Raw genomic sequence first — 12,275 nt, 5'->3', positions numbered from 1 at the left:
CAACTATTCTGTTAGAATGACTGAACATCTCAGAGAGCAATTCCACGCCACTAACAGCACAGATGACCTTCCACACAGTGGTCATCCCCAGGTAACCACATAACGACAAGACTGTCAAATTGTCCGTCCACACGTGCAAGATCACTTCAGTAGGGCAACAGACACAGCTCTTAGTAAGGCACCATCGGCATCCATCAAAGAGCAATCAGCGACCGTACAATTTGGCGATGTCTTGAAGCCAGCCAGCTGTTTTGTAGACGTCCTGCCCATGGTTCAGTTCTTACACAACGTCACCAACATGAACTTCTAAACTGGGCACTACTGCATCAACACTGGCATCAGAAATGTTGGAGAAGAGTGATCTTCTCGGATGAAAGTCGATATTGTGTGTCCGTAGCCGATGGGAGGATTAGGGTTTGGCGAAACCCTATTGAGCATTTGTGGGATGAGATCCAAAGACGCCTCAATGACGTCAGACCACGTCCGACAACTGGAAACCAACTACTGGCAGAGTTCCTGAGAGTGTGGGCACAAATTCCTAAGGCCTTTGTGAATCTTCTCATCCACTCCATGGTCAGGAGGTGCGCTGCAGTTGTCACTGCCAATGGTGGTCACATACGGTATAGACTCTCACTCCCTTCAGTGATGTCATCGATGATTACGATGTTTCAAGTAACCAGAAATGCAATATTAAACTATAGATTATCCAATAACAGTTTGTTGTCTTTTCATTTAGCCTTGGTCCTCATAAATATGGTGTGTAAAATTATCCCAGTTAGCACCACGTTTACTAACGACGTTTCTTGTGCCTTTCAGTGTAGTTTGTTTGATTTTGAAGATTTTGCTTTCAAAGTTTAGTCTAATCATTCTATCACAATATTAGTTGAAAAGACTATGCCTAGAATTTTAAAGGTTTCTGGGTTCCATTCAAGGTTTAGGTCTGGTCTAAATTTGACGTTGCCAGCTCTCCATTTTGATCCTATCCATATAACTTGTGACTTTCCAAAATTTATTCGTAATCCAGAAATATTCACAAAATGTCAAGAGTGTCTATGGAAACCTTGAAGGACCTCTGTATCATCTCCATATTAAGCAATTAAGTAGTCTCTATCAACAGTAGATTGGTATGAAAAACGGGGAATTTCAACCAACAATTTTATCATTGAAACCTTGCGGACTGAACATGTGGCGCTAAAAAATCCACTTAAGTTCCATAGAGTGCCGGAGTTTAGTGGTGGTCTCCCGCTCAGGGTGTGCCTTGAGTTGAGTGATAATAGTGTATCGTAAGTCACGCTTGTGGTGGTTTGGGAGATTGAAATGGTGAACTACGCGTTTGTCTTCCTTGTGTGTGATGTCTGCAAAGTGTTCAGACAGTCACCAACATATTGTTTCTTGCATGAATTGCAAGTGAGTAAGTACACCACATTGTGACTTTGGCAGTGGTGCTTACAGGTCCTGTACCCCCAAGCCCGTGTGGGTACTATAAAAGTACCTGCTAGACTTGATATTTGTGCAGACTTTGCACGAATGATCATGACATGGATCATCAATGAACTGGACCGATTTGCCCGCAACCTGAGGAGGTGGAAGTGGGTAGGTGATGGCGGCTCTGACTAGGATGTCTTTCAGACATTTGTTGCGTCGAGAGGCCGTGATTGGTAGAGAGGGGAAAATTTGATTGCAGGTTTCCAAACCGCAGAGTAGATGCCAGCGTTTCTGGATAATCCTTTTAAGCTCTAGGTTCATAGGGTTGTAGTTGCAAACTAGCACTGGTTTCGGGTGTGAAGCTGGTGCCTTGGTCCCAGTGTGGAGATGATCTCTCCTAGATTTCGAATCCAACTTAAGTTTGTTTTGCTGTATGACAAAGTGGGGATATCCATGTTTAAGGTAGTACCTAATGTGATTAAGACTGTGTTTCTCATATCCCGCCTGAGTGGAGCAGATTCTCCGGAGGTGGAGGAATTGGCTGTAAGGGCCTTTAGTTTTCACATGTCTGGGGTGGCATGAGGTGTACAGCGAATAAGAGTGAGTGTCTGTGGGTTTGCAATAAAGAGAGAACTCCAAGGTTCGGAGTTTGTTCTCATTTGAGGCCCAGGTGTCTAGAAAAGTGACCTTTTGGCGTGAAAATTCAGCAGTGAATTTAATGGAAGGGTGCACAGAATTGAGGTAGTCGAGAAATTTCTCGAGTCTGTCAGTGCCCAGTGTCCAGATGAATTTGACGTACAAGTCCAGTTTGTCTGGATAGTTAGCTAGAAGTGTTTCTTCTAGTTCACCCATATAGATGTTAGCATTAGACGGGGCTAGTTTGGTCCCTATTGCGGTACCACCTACTTGCAGGTAATGAGTGCCGTTGAATATGAAATTGTTCCTGAGTAGAACTAGTTTGAGGAGATTGAGCAGACTCACCAGGTTGGTTGTATTAACCAGTCAGGTTGATGTCTCCTGATTGCTTTCGCAACTGATCTGAGACCTTCCCCGTTGAGGATATTGGTGTAGAGTGATGTGACATCCATTGTAACTAGGAGGGAGTCCTTATTGTTATCAACTGTGTAGGACTCCAGCCTTTGAATAAAGTGTAGCTAGGGTATTTGGTGACGAACTGTTTAATTGGTTCGTCTACGAAGCTGCTGATTTTCTCGGTGACCGTGTTGTTGCCACTGATGAAGGGGCGTCCTTAGGTAGGAGACCTGTAAGGCATTTTTGGCTAATTTCTTCTTTAAGGAAGATATTAGTTAGTTCTTTAGACACTTCATTACAGAAGGACTGTGTGGGATCTTCTTGTAGTTTGGTGTAGAAGCGTTCATCAGACAGTTGTCTGAGTGCTTTGGTAATGTAGTCACCAGTATTTTGAAGGACTACAGCTGAGCCCTTATCAGCTTTTTCAATAACTATGTCGTTGTTGTTTTTAAGCTGTTGTGCAGAGAGTTCAAGTTTGGTAACATTCCATCGGTGGAATCTGGTGTTTCACTAGGAAATCACTCGTGACTGCCTTGAAGAAAGACTCAGGGCTGGGGTCGTAACTGTAGGGCGGTTTCCATTTGCTTTTGGGACCAAATTTAATGTCAAGTTCTGATCTATCGTGTGAAGGAATGTCATGAAAATAGTGTGCAATTTTCATGCGTCTGATGAGTACCTTTAAGTCCGAATAGGACTGACTTTTATCACATCTAGCTGGTGTGGGGCTGAAGGTTAAGCCCTTGTTGAGAATACTAATTTGTTGATCACTTAGTTGGTAATCCGATAGATTAAAATCAAAATTCTGATAATTTTCCAAATTTTTATTGGTATTATTGTTAATGTTAATGAAAGCAATATCACAGGCAAGGTCTGAAGAATTATTCAGATCAAGGTTCCTCTGTAAGATGGCAAGGGCTAAAAGGACGTCCGAGCTGGATTTGAGCCTCTAGGGATTGCGGTGTCCTTTGTCGATGGGTCGGTGATGGGGTGGTTGCCATGATTGGGGTGGGTGGTTCTTGTTTTGGCAACGGCGGGAGTTTTGCTTCTGGAGCATGACCGCGATTGGCTACGTGATGCGCCTTGGATAAAGTTTTGCAAGGCAAATGGGTCCTGGTTGTCACAGCTCTTTTCAAGTTCCGTGAGGCGGGTGTTGAGGCGGGCGTGAGTGCTCGTTTCCTCCCTGGAGATAATGGCAGAGATGGCAGTGTTGATGGTCTGGTGATGAGTTTCATCCATTTACAATATCGATGGGAAGTCTTCGAGCTGCTTGATGCGATCGTCAGTGGACGCTTGCTGTCGTTGTAGCAGCTGTCGCTTGTAGCAGCTGTAAATGTATGTTCATTAGGCTGAGTGAACAGTTTTTGACGGCTTGGGCAAGTGTCTCCGGGAAGGTGGCTGGCTTGTGCACAGGTTTCGAGTGAGCATTGCATAGTGTCTGATACATGGGCATGATATGTACCAGTAACTGTACCGCTTTGGTCTCGGTGGGCGATTTACCGGTGGAGATCACCAGGTCGAAAGTGAGTTTTTGTCTTTTGGAGCTGGGTTTGGTGTGGGTTTCCACTTCAATAGCACCACCAAAGCTAATGGTTGATGCTGCTGGGTTACACCTGTGGACTACCTGATCCAAGCCGGTAGAGGAAGCTAACAGGTGAAGAGATAGAGACCGGAGTGGACGAGGAGGGGCTTAGATGCTAGCACTAGGTCACCACTCATCTCTTCTCCTGTCTATCATCGATAGTTAAACCTTGAATATCTTTATTTTTACTGACAAGGATGGCAAGAATTTCAGCACACAGGAGAAAAATATACGGGGAAATGGAATGACCGACTGGTATCCAGGGTGACATACTTCCATTTGTGATTAGGCTCTACTTGATATCTTTATAGAGTATAGAAATCCATTTACAGACGCTTTCATCAAATCTGAAAAAAAATCAAAGTTTTGGAAATTAAAGACCAAGAGACAGAGTCGAAAGCTTTATTGAAGCAACTAAAAGAAGCATACTTGGAATTTGGTTAGATTCTGCATATAAAAGTAGCCCATATCAAGCATACGTTATCACCAATGTATCTTCCAGACATGAAACCAGTTTGGTCTTAACTAATGATGTGAGGCAATACTTTTTTTAAATCTATCTGCTATCACTGAGGATAGTAGCTTATATAGAGAATTTAATAGGGTAATAGGATGCCAATTTTTAATGAATTGCGTAGGTTTTTTATTTTTGGGAATACAAGTGATAATGCCTTGTTTCTAGGTGATTGACAAATTTCCAGTTTCATAACTATGGTTAATTGATCGAAGTCGCCCAGATAAATCTAAAGCATTTTTAAAAATTCACTGGAAAAACCATCTAACCTGGACTTTTATTATACTTATATCTTTTAAGAATTATTAACAACTCATTCTTCGGAAAAAGACCTTCAATAAGATCAGAGTCAGTTTGCTTACATATAGGAGCGTCATGTTATGTGCATGTTCTGTGAGTAGTTCATCAAGATTAATATCCTTGATAAGATGATCTTTGGAAGAATACAGATTTTGGTATCATTTAGTACAGTCCCATCTCTTGTTTTGATTTCTTTCATATTTTTGCTAATATAGTTTCTATTGTAATTGTTGTAATTCATTTTTCTTAGTTTCTAAATCAGTAGCAGTATTTTCATCATAATTGTTCAATTTCTGCAGTTAAATGATTTCCTTTCCTAGTCATACGCTTTTTTGTAAATGAAGAGTATGCTATAGATTTGCCCCTAATTTTCATTTTCATTTTCATGCCCCTTTTTCTAACCAAACGTTGATCAGGTTTAGTTCTCCTATGAATTCTAGTAGTTGTTCTCTGACATTGGGGTTGTGTATATTTTGGTAATTGTTAGTATCTTTATCAGGATCAAGCACCAGATTAAAGTCTCCACCTAATGCATTACAGACATTTCCCTATCCCTTGAATTTTGTCAATATCATTTTGTAGGTGTATCACTGTTTGGGCCACTAACAGTTCCAACAGATGTTATGTCAATCAGTAAAAAATTGCCAATCATCTTATACATTATGAATCTTGAATACTTTGTTACTATTCAATAGTAGAGCTACACCTCTTGATTGCCTAGAATAACAGTTAAGACTAATGTCAGAGCTCCACATAGATCTTATTTATTTTTTCTCCTCAAAAGTTAAGTGTGTACCTTTGCAAAAAGCATAAGGAACATTTTTTTAATGTAGGAAGTTAAATATGTCCCTCCTCTTCTTTAAATCCCCAAGCCCTCGACAGTTTAAGGATCAAGAATGTAAGTTATTAGCGATTATCTAAACTCAAGTAGAGAAAATCAAAAGCTTCTAGCAACACATACACATACTTTTCGTGCACCACACATAGCTGAAAAATAGAAAAAAGAGTAATTACATCCTGTTGGTGCTCTTGTCCAAGTAAAACTGCCTTTGGTATTCTCATTTAAATGGATTAATATTAAATGCCAAGTCTAAGGCAAGGAGTGCAAGTCAAAATGAGATTCAGATGTAAACAACACGGGGAAACTCAATACCGCGCAGCGTTCTGCTGCAAGTCATCTTAGCTCTGTACATTGCTTGCATAAACAGAAGGGGCAAATCCTCCCAAACAGCTGATTTCAAGAAAAAATGCTCTGGTCATTTAACTACTATTTGTAACATGAGTGAATAATTCGAGCATGGAATGTTTCTATGGCATTAGCAAGTCAATTCTAGTATTTGCCACACAGATTGCTTGTGACTGCAGTTGCATGGGGAAACCAGCACAGTTCTAGTCTTTAAAGAACTGCAGAGGGTAGCATGTTAAAGGGGGAATGGTTCCTCCAACTTGATATCTTCCCACAGAGAGTCCTTGTCATGTCGGTACTGTAACACAACTTCAATACCTCTCTCACGAATACGGGTTTGGACCTTGTGACTTGCACACAGATTTTTTCCTTTTGAGACATGTTTGCTCCTAAATTTTTAAGTTTTACCGGGAGATCAGTTCGAACAGATTTCTTCTGATTTTTAGCACCATGAATTTCTTGAGACTTGCACTGAATATGTTTTGTCTGTCCGTCATTCTGACAAACTTCACAATCATGGGTCCCGGCCCAGAGGATGGCCATGTTGGGTATGCACCATGCCTTGGCAGCCTATGCACATTCACTAGCAGCATATCCTGTGCGTTGTCAATGCATATGTCTGTGAACATTTTTACTGGCGGCTAATATTTTTAAATTCTTGGGTTCCTTCATTTCAATATCAATCACTTTGGGGGCCTTTTCCTTTGGTGGTGAGGTTGACTCCATCGTTTCCCATCTTGTATATCATTAGTTGGATATTTATGTTTAAACTGACAATACTTTACTTGACAGGAGCTAAGAACATACTGTATTGATAACCTCGCAACTGAGGGTGTTCAACTCATGACCAATAAACAGATCCACATTGAGATCTTCACACAAATGAAGTCGACATTCCGATGAAACGGGAAACAGAGACGAATCTATAACAGTGTACAATTGCGTTATAGCGATCACTATGGTTTTCGTCATTTCAGTAGAAAATCAGGATCTGAATCTTGTGTACATTTTATATATTTTCACCCAAGTATTGCTTCTCCTTCCCATCCACAGTAAGGGCCATGAATCTTCTTGTTTATCCACGACATATGGAGACACACCTCCCTCCTCATCTGATATCATCTGTTGAAGCATGTTGTCCAACTGCATAATATATCTATCAGTTTCAGGATACTAAAAATCTGGCATAACCCAAACAGAATGATATGAATGTCAGGTAAAGCAGAACTAGAATTTCAAAAACTGTTATGGTTTTTATATATAAAGGTTAGCAGATTAAATGCATAAGCTTGATTTTGCTGAGCAGTCATCTGGTCTTTCTCAATGTCCAACAACGCGTATTTGGCTGTTAGGTAATGGGGAGACTGAGATCCTTGACGGTCACATTGATTTCCGGTCGGTGTTTGATTGCCTGTAATTTTTTTTATCTCCTCCAATAGTTGATGGGCGCTAATGCCATGGCTAAAAAAATGATTGGGCACATCCTCAATGGTCGCTTCCACCTTGATAATCTTGGGGTTCCAATATTTTTTGTTTACTCTTTGAAACAATGAAAATTCTTCCACTGGAATAATCAAAGCACCCTTAATCAATCATGCGGATACATTCAGACTAATCTTCCGATGAGTGGTTGTGAATTTGTCTACAAATTTCTGAATTCATTACTTCGTCAAACTCCACTGAAATATTGTCGATTGTATAACTGCTGTGAGAGTGGCAGAGTTCATATTCCAGCCTATTGTCCAGGGTAGCTTGGTGAAATGGCATGTGACCCTCTAGGAGTTCGAAGTTGAGTGGAATGCAAAATCGGTGCTCAAATGCCTCAGCTATAGCCTTATGCATTTCATCCTAGCAGTCAGATCGGCTTGTTGAAAAGCATAACCCATCATCCCAATGTGCACAACTCAAAATGACTGGCAAGCTCACAACAGCACTCACTGCCACATGAGAGATCAATGTCATGTCATGGGTCAATACCAAGGCAGCGCTCACAATACATGTCACTTGAAGCTTAGAGTCAATCCCAAAATGACACAAGTTGCTGTGGCATTTCATAAGTTTCGTGTTACACTGCCCACCTCAACATGCAGGCTATTTAACAAGTTAACTCACCACATCAACTCAACTATTGTTAAATAAGGGCATGAACCCTCCATGAATACATGGATGATTGGACCAGATTCACAGAAACGAAATTACCTCCCATCGAATCATTTTATAGTAGCTTAGCCAAGTAGAACATATCATAAGATGATTAGGAGCATGCCTGCAACGTGTGGGACAGAATTTTCAAGATATCTACTTGAAAACTGACATACTGTTGGTGGCCGATGTATTTCAGATTTTCAGAAAAACATGTTTGAAACAGAATGGCTTAGACCCAACTTGGTATTTCTCAAGCGCAAGTCTTTCATGGGATGCCTTGTTAAAAATGATCAATGTACTGTTGAAAGTGTTCACGGATTACAATATGCACCTGTTTATCAAGAAAGCTCTTTGAGGTGGAATTTCAATGGCTGCTAAACGAAACACAAAAGCCAACTATAAATATGTGGTAGGCTATGACTCGAATAAACCAGCAAATCATACACCCTACTAGCATCGAGATATTATCTATATGGCTGGGCTATGAGTCAACCTTTTCACACTGGGAGGTTTGAATGGACTTTTCCCAGCATGGTTGTCAATAGTATTACTGACAAAGGCTACATACTTAAGTAGATGACCTGGAATACCCCAAAGAATTGTCATGTTTGCTCAAATCTTGTGATTACACATAACTATCAGGTGATCACAATTAGGTGGGTGCACATTCACCGTATAAATGGTCAGTTTGTCAACAGAGAGACAAGCATAAAATCTGAAATGGTTTGATTATGTATTTTCTTGCACATACCAGTCTGAAGTAAAAGTTAGATATGTCAATGGTTGATTGATGGAAGGCTTAAATCTATATAATGAAGTTCTTTTATACTGGAAGAATTTGATGGTACCAAAACAAGTTATGGAAAGGGACTAATGAAGGAAACTAATTATTAAGATATTATATGAGTCATTTTTGTATGAAGTAGGACATTGTTTAGTGGGGGGAGTAGCCAAAACGGTCAAGAGTTCTATTTTGTTAGTTGTCCATTGAGTAGTGCACAATTCTGGGCCCCACTGTTGACTTGAGACATTCTCTCTGTATACTAAGCGAATGGCTTATGGGAAGACAGATTACCTAGGGAGTAACACCCTCAGGTAACAATTTGAATGATGCTGTTGCAAATATTTCTACAAAAAATGCTTACCTACAAAGAACATCTTTTGTTATGTAAATAGTACATGATCTAATTTGTTTTTCTTAGTACGGATATAACACTTACCTAGAACAACCAGCTTCTGTCCACACTGAGGTATGATGTCAGTTATTCCATTCTTCCCACAGGTGTAGTTCCCAGCATCAGACCTGACAACACTGCGGAGGTCAAAGGCCATGACCTTGGGGTCAGCAGTTAGGTTCCCGGTGTACGTGACACGAGTTGTGTAGTTCCCCACTACCTGGTGGTAATTGGCTATGTTGGCCTGCAGTACCGCAGCTCCAGCTGGACTGATGACATACACAGCAGTGAAACTCCCTGATGCAGCAGGTAGTCGCCACCTGAAGCTGGCTGTCTCAGACTCCCTCACTAACACAGGACTGGCCAACTGGGACTGTACATCTGTAGAAAAAGGTTTTAGGAACTTAGTTTGCTTGGAAACAATACACAGACATAAACTCCTCTATGCCTCAGTTTTTTCAAATATCTGGATAATTGATGTAAGTAGGCCTAAGGTTTGTCATGGGAGCTAATGAAAATTTATTCTTATTACATATTTTTTCATAGCAACTGATCATACATGATATTCATCAAACAAAATTACACAGCTACTAACCACTGTATTAGCCTACCTCTTGGACTTTAACAAAAATTCCCTATGATCTAACAAAAACCAAAAGACATAATCATCAACATCCCCCTCCACTGTTCCTATCTGGTTTCTTTACGTCCACAATGACATTTGTCCTGAAAACACATGTATACCACATTTGGTGGCCCTGTGTACAATGTTTACTAAGAAATGATAACAAAATAAACATGTCACTTACCAATGATTCCCAAAACACCAACAATCAGTTTGATGCAGTTTTGTTCCATAGTGAGGTGCATTTATCTCTGAAAGTGACAAAATGAAAAATGTACTTTCATATAGGCGAGAAAGTAAGAAAATCAATAGAGATTTGAATGTCAAGTACATGAGAAGTACAGAAATGAAAGTTTTTTGTGTAAAGGTTTCACAACGTAAATGACTCATCTGTCATAGTCAAAAACATGATTACAGAGCGTGCTTGCATTCTCTGCCCAATTTGACTTTCAGAAACTTCTAAAGCAGGGTGATATACCAGATTCAGAAGACAGGGATGCCAGAGAGCACCAGATAGTTAAACTGACTCTGTTATTGTAAAAATGTATTCACAACAGGGGAACAAGACCATGTGCCTTACAAGTGATATTTCTACAATCAAATACCCCTGTGGGAGTAAAAATATATTGTTGGAATGATGATAGATCATCATTCGATGTATGTGCAAAATTTCACAAATATCGTCAAATAGTTTAGAAATCATTCACTCTTTATGGCTAAGGGCTAAATATTAAATGTATTGCCACACTTGCTAATAATAGTCTTAAGCTAAACAGATAGCTACACACTGAAACATTTTGGCAAAATGCCCGCTGCTGTCACAACCCCAATGAGGGAGAAAGAGGCTGCTAATAGATGCAGTGTGCAAGCTTCCTCCTTTGTGGGATCGCAACTGCTCTCACACAAAACGAGTTCCCTGTTCTTGATAACTCTGCCAGGTGGGATACAAAACTCACCGTGTCGTGAAGTACAATCATCACCTCATCTCTGACGAATCCTTATTGGAGCTTATTGGATCAGTGGCATGTTTTCTGCTAACTCTATCTCATATTCACCTGAATCACGGGTATTAGTATCATGAAATAATAATTCATACCAAAATTCATTATTAATTATAACGGGTACAACCAATACATTACCATTCAGATAGTAGGAAAATATAAAATAGAATATTACTTTACCATGTATTAGTAGTCGAAAGAAGTAAACCTCATCTCAGACATACTACTGAAAAAGGTATAAGTTAAAACTACACAATTTCACAGATGTTCTAGACATATCCTAGCCTGAGGTAATCAGAACTCCACTGCAAGACAAAGCATTCAGTAAGACTGTCTTGGAACAGACATCCACAGTCACAGTTCTCATTGCAACTGTCTCTTACCATGACAACAGTCTCTTCTATGATTTATGTAAACTGTTATTTTACAGTCACTATATCACATCACTGTAGTCTTAAAATTTCACATACTGTTTAGAAAACAGTGTCACAGTTTCTTCACAGCCTCTATGTCATTTGTTGACATAGCAATGTTGCAAAAGCCGGACTGGTGAAGCTCCTCCTTTGACATACAGTCAGCAAACTGTTCAGATAGATTTATCCATTTAATCTAAACCATCCCCCATCATGAAGTTCCTTGATGCCAGCTATTTCCACTCTTAATCTCTTCTCAGTCACACATGTATTGGAATGAACAGCTTCCCACACTGACTTACAGTCAAATATAGAATTGACAATATCTTTTATTGCTCACAAGTTCATACATACTGCTGCTGCTAATGTTGACATTCATCTGCTAACATTTGTCTGTCTTTATTCATCAAAATGATCCCTGACTCCCTCCATTTTGTAGAGTTGACTCAGAGTTAGCAGTTTCAGATTTCACTCCAGCTTCCTATAGTCTGGTTCATAATTATTGAGAATTTTTCTTCTTACTTTGAGCTATCCTAACACCTCAACTGATTCACTGGTACTTAAAACTAAGTAATGGTATAAGGGAGGTAACTCATCTTGGCCTACTGAGTATAGTACAATTAGAGTTACCTCCCCTGAATTTGTAGTAGACGTCATTTTCCTCAGCACTGTCAACAATGTCTGCTGAAGATAAAAGAAGGTTGATTTTTGAGTTGTGTAATCAAGGAATTGATGATGTAAATACATTGGCAGAGAGAACAGGAACTCCTCTTTCTACTGTGTATAGGATTAGGAAGAATTTTAAAGAGGGAAAGGATTTGGGGCACCAGAAAGGAGCAGGGAGACCCAGAAAATTGGACTTCTCAGATCGCGTCCGGCT

At 40.0% G+C, this 12,275-nt stretch overlaps 1 protein-coding gene across 1 annotated transcript in view; it reads right to left on the bottom strand.

The window, feature by feature from the left end:
- LOC137287174 (B-cell receptor CD22-like) overlaps positions 1-12,275 on the bottom strand; it is a 129,368-nt gene that overhangs the window by 91,859 nt on the left and 25,234 nt on the right. Inside the window, exons 2-3 of the mRNA XM_067819347.1 lie at positions 10,166-10,232; positions 9,402-9,737 (exon numbers count right to left, since the gene is read on the bottom strand). Of these exons, the coding sequence (XP_067675448.1) occupies positions 9,402-9,737; positions 10,166-10,226 (397 nt within the window). The 5' untranslated portion in view covers positions 10,227-10,232. The remainder of the gene's footprint in view (positions 1-9,401; positions 9,738-10,165; positions 10,233-12,275) is intronic.

This window comes from Haliotis asinina, chromosome 1, assembly GCF_037392515.1.
Source record: "Haliotis asinina isolate JCU_RB_2024 chromosome 1, JCU_Hal_asi_v2, whole genome shotgun sequence".
NCBI classification, from domain to species: domain Eukaryota; kingdom Metazoa; phylum Mollusca; class Gastropoda; order Lepetellida; family Haliotidae; genus Haliotis; species Haliotis asinina.
The sequence above is the reverse complement of the archived record's forward strand: the minus strand, read 5'-3'. Positions and strand labels throughout refer to the sequence as shown.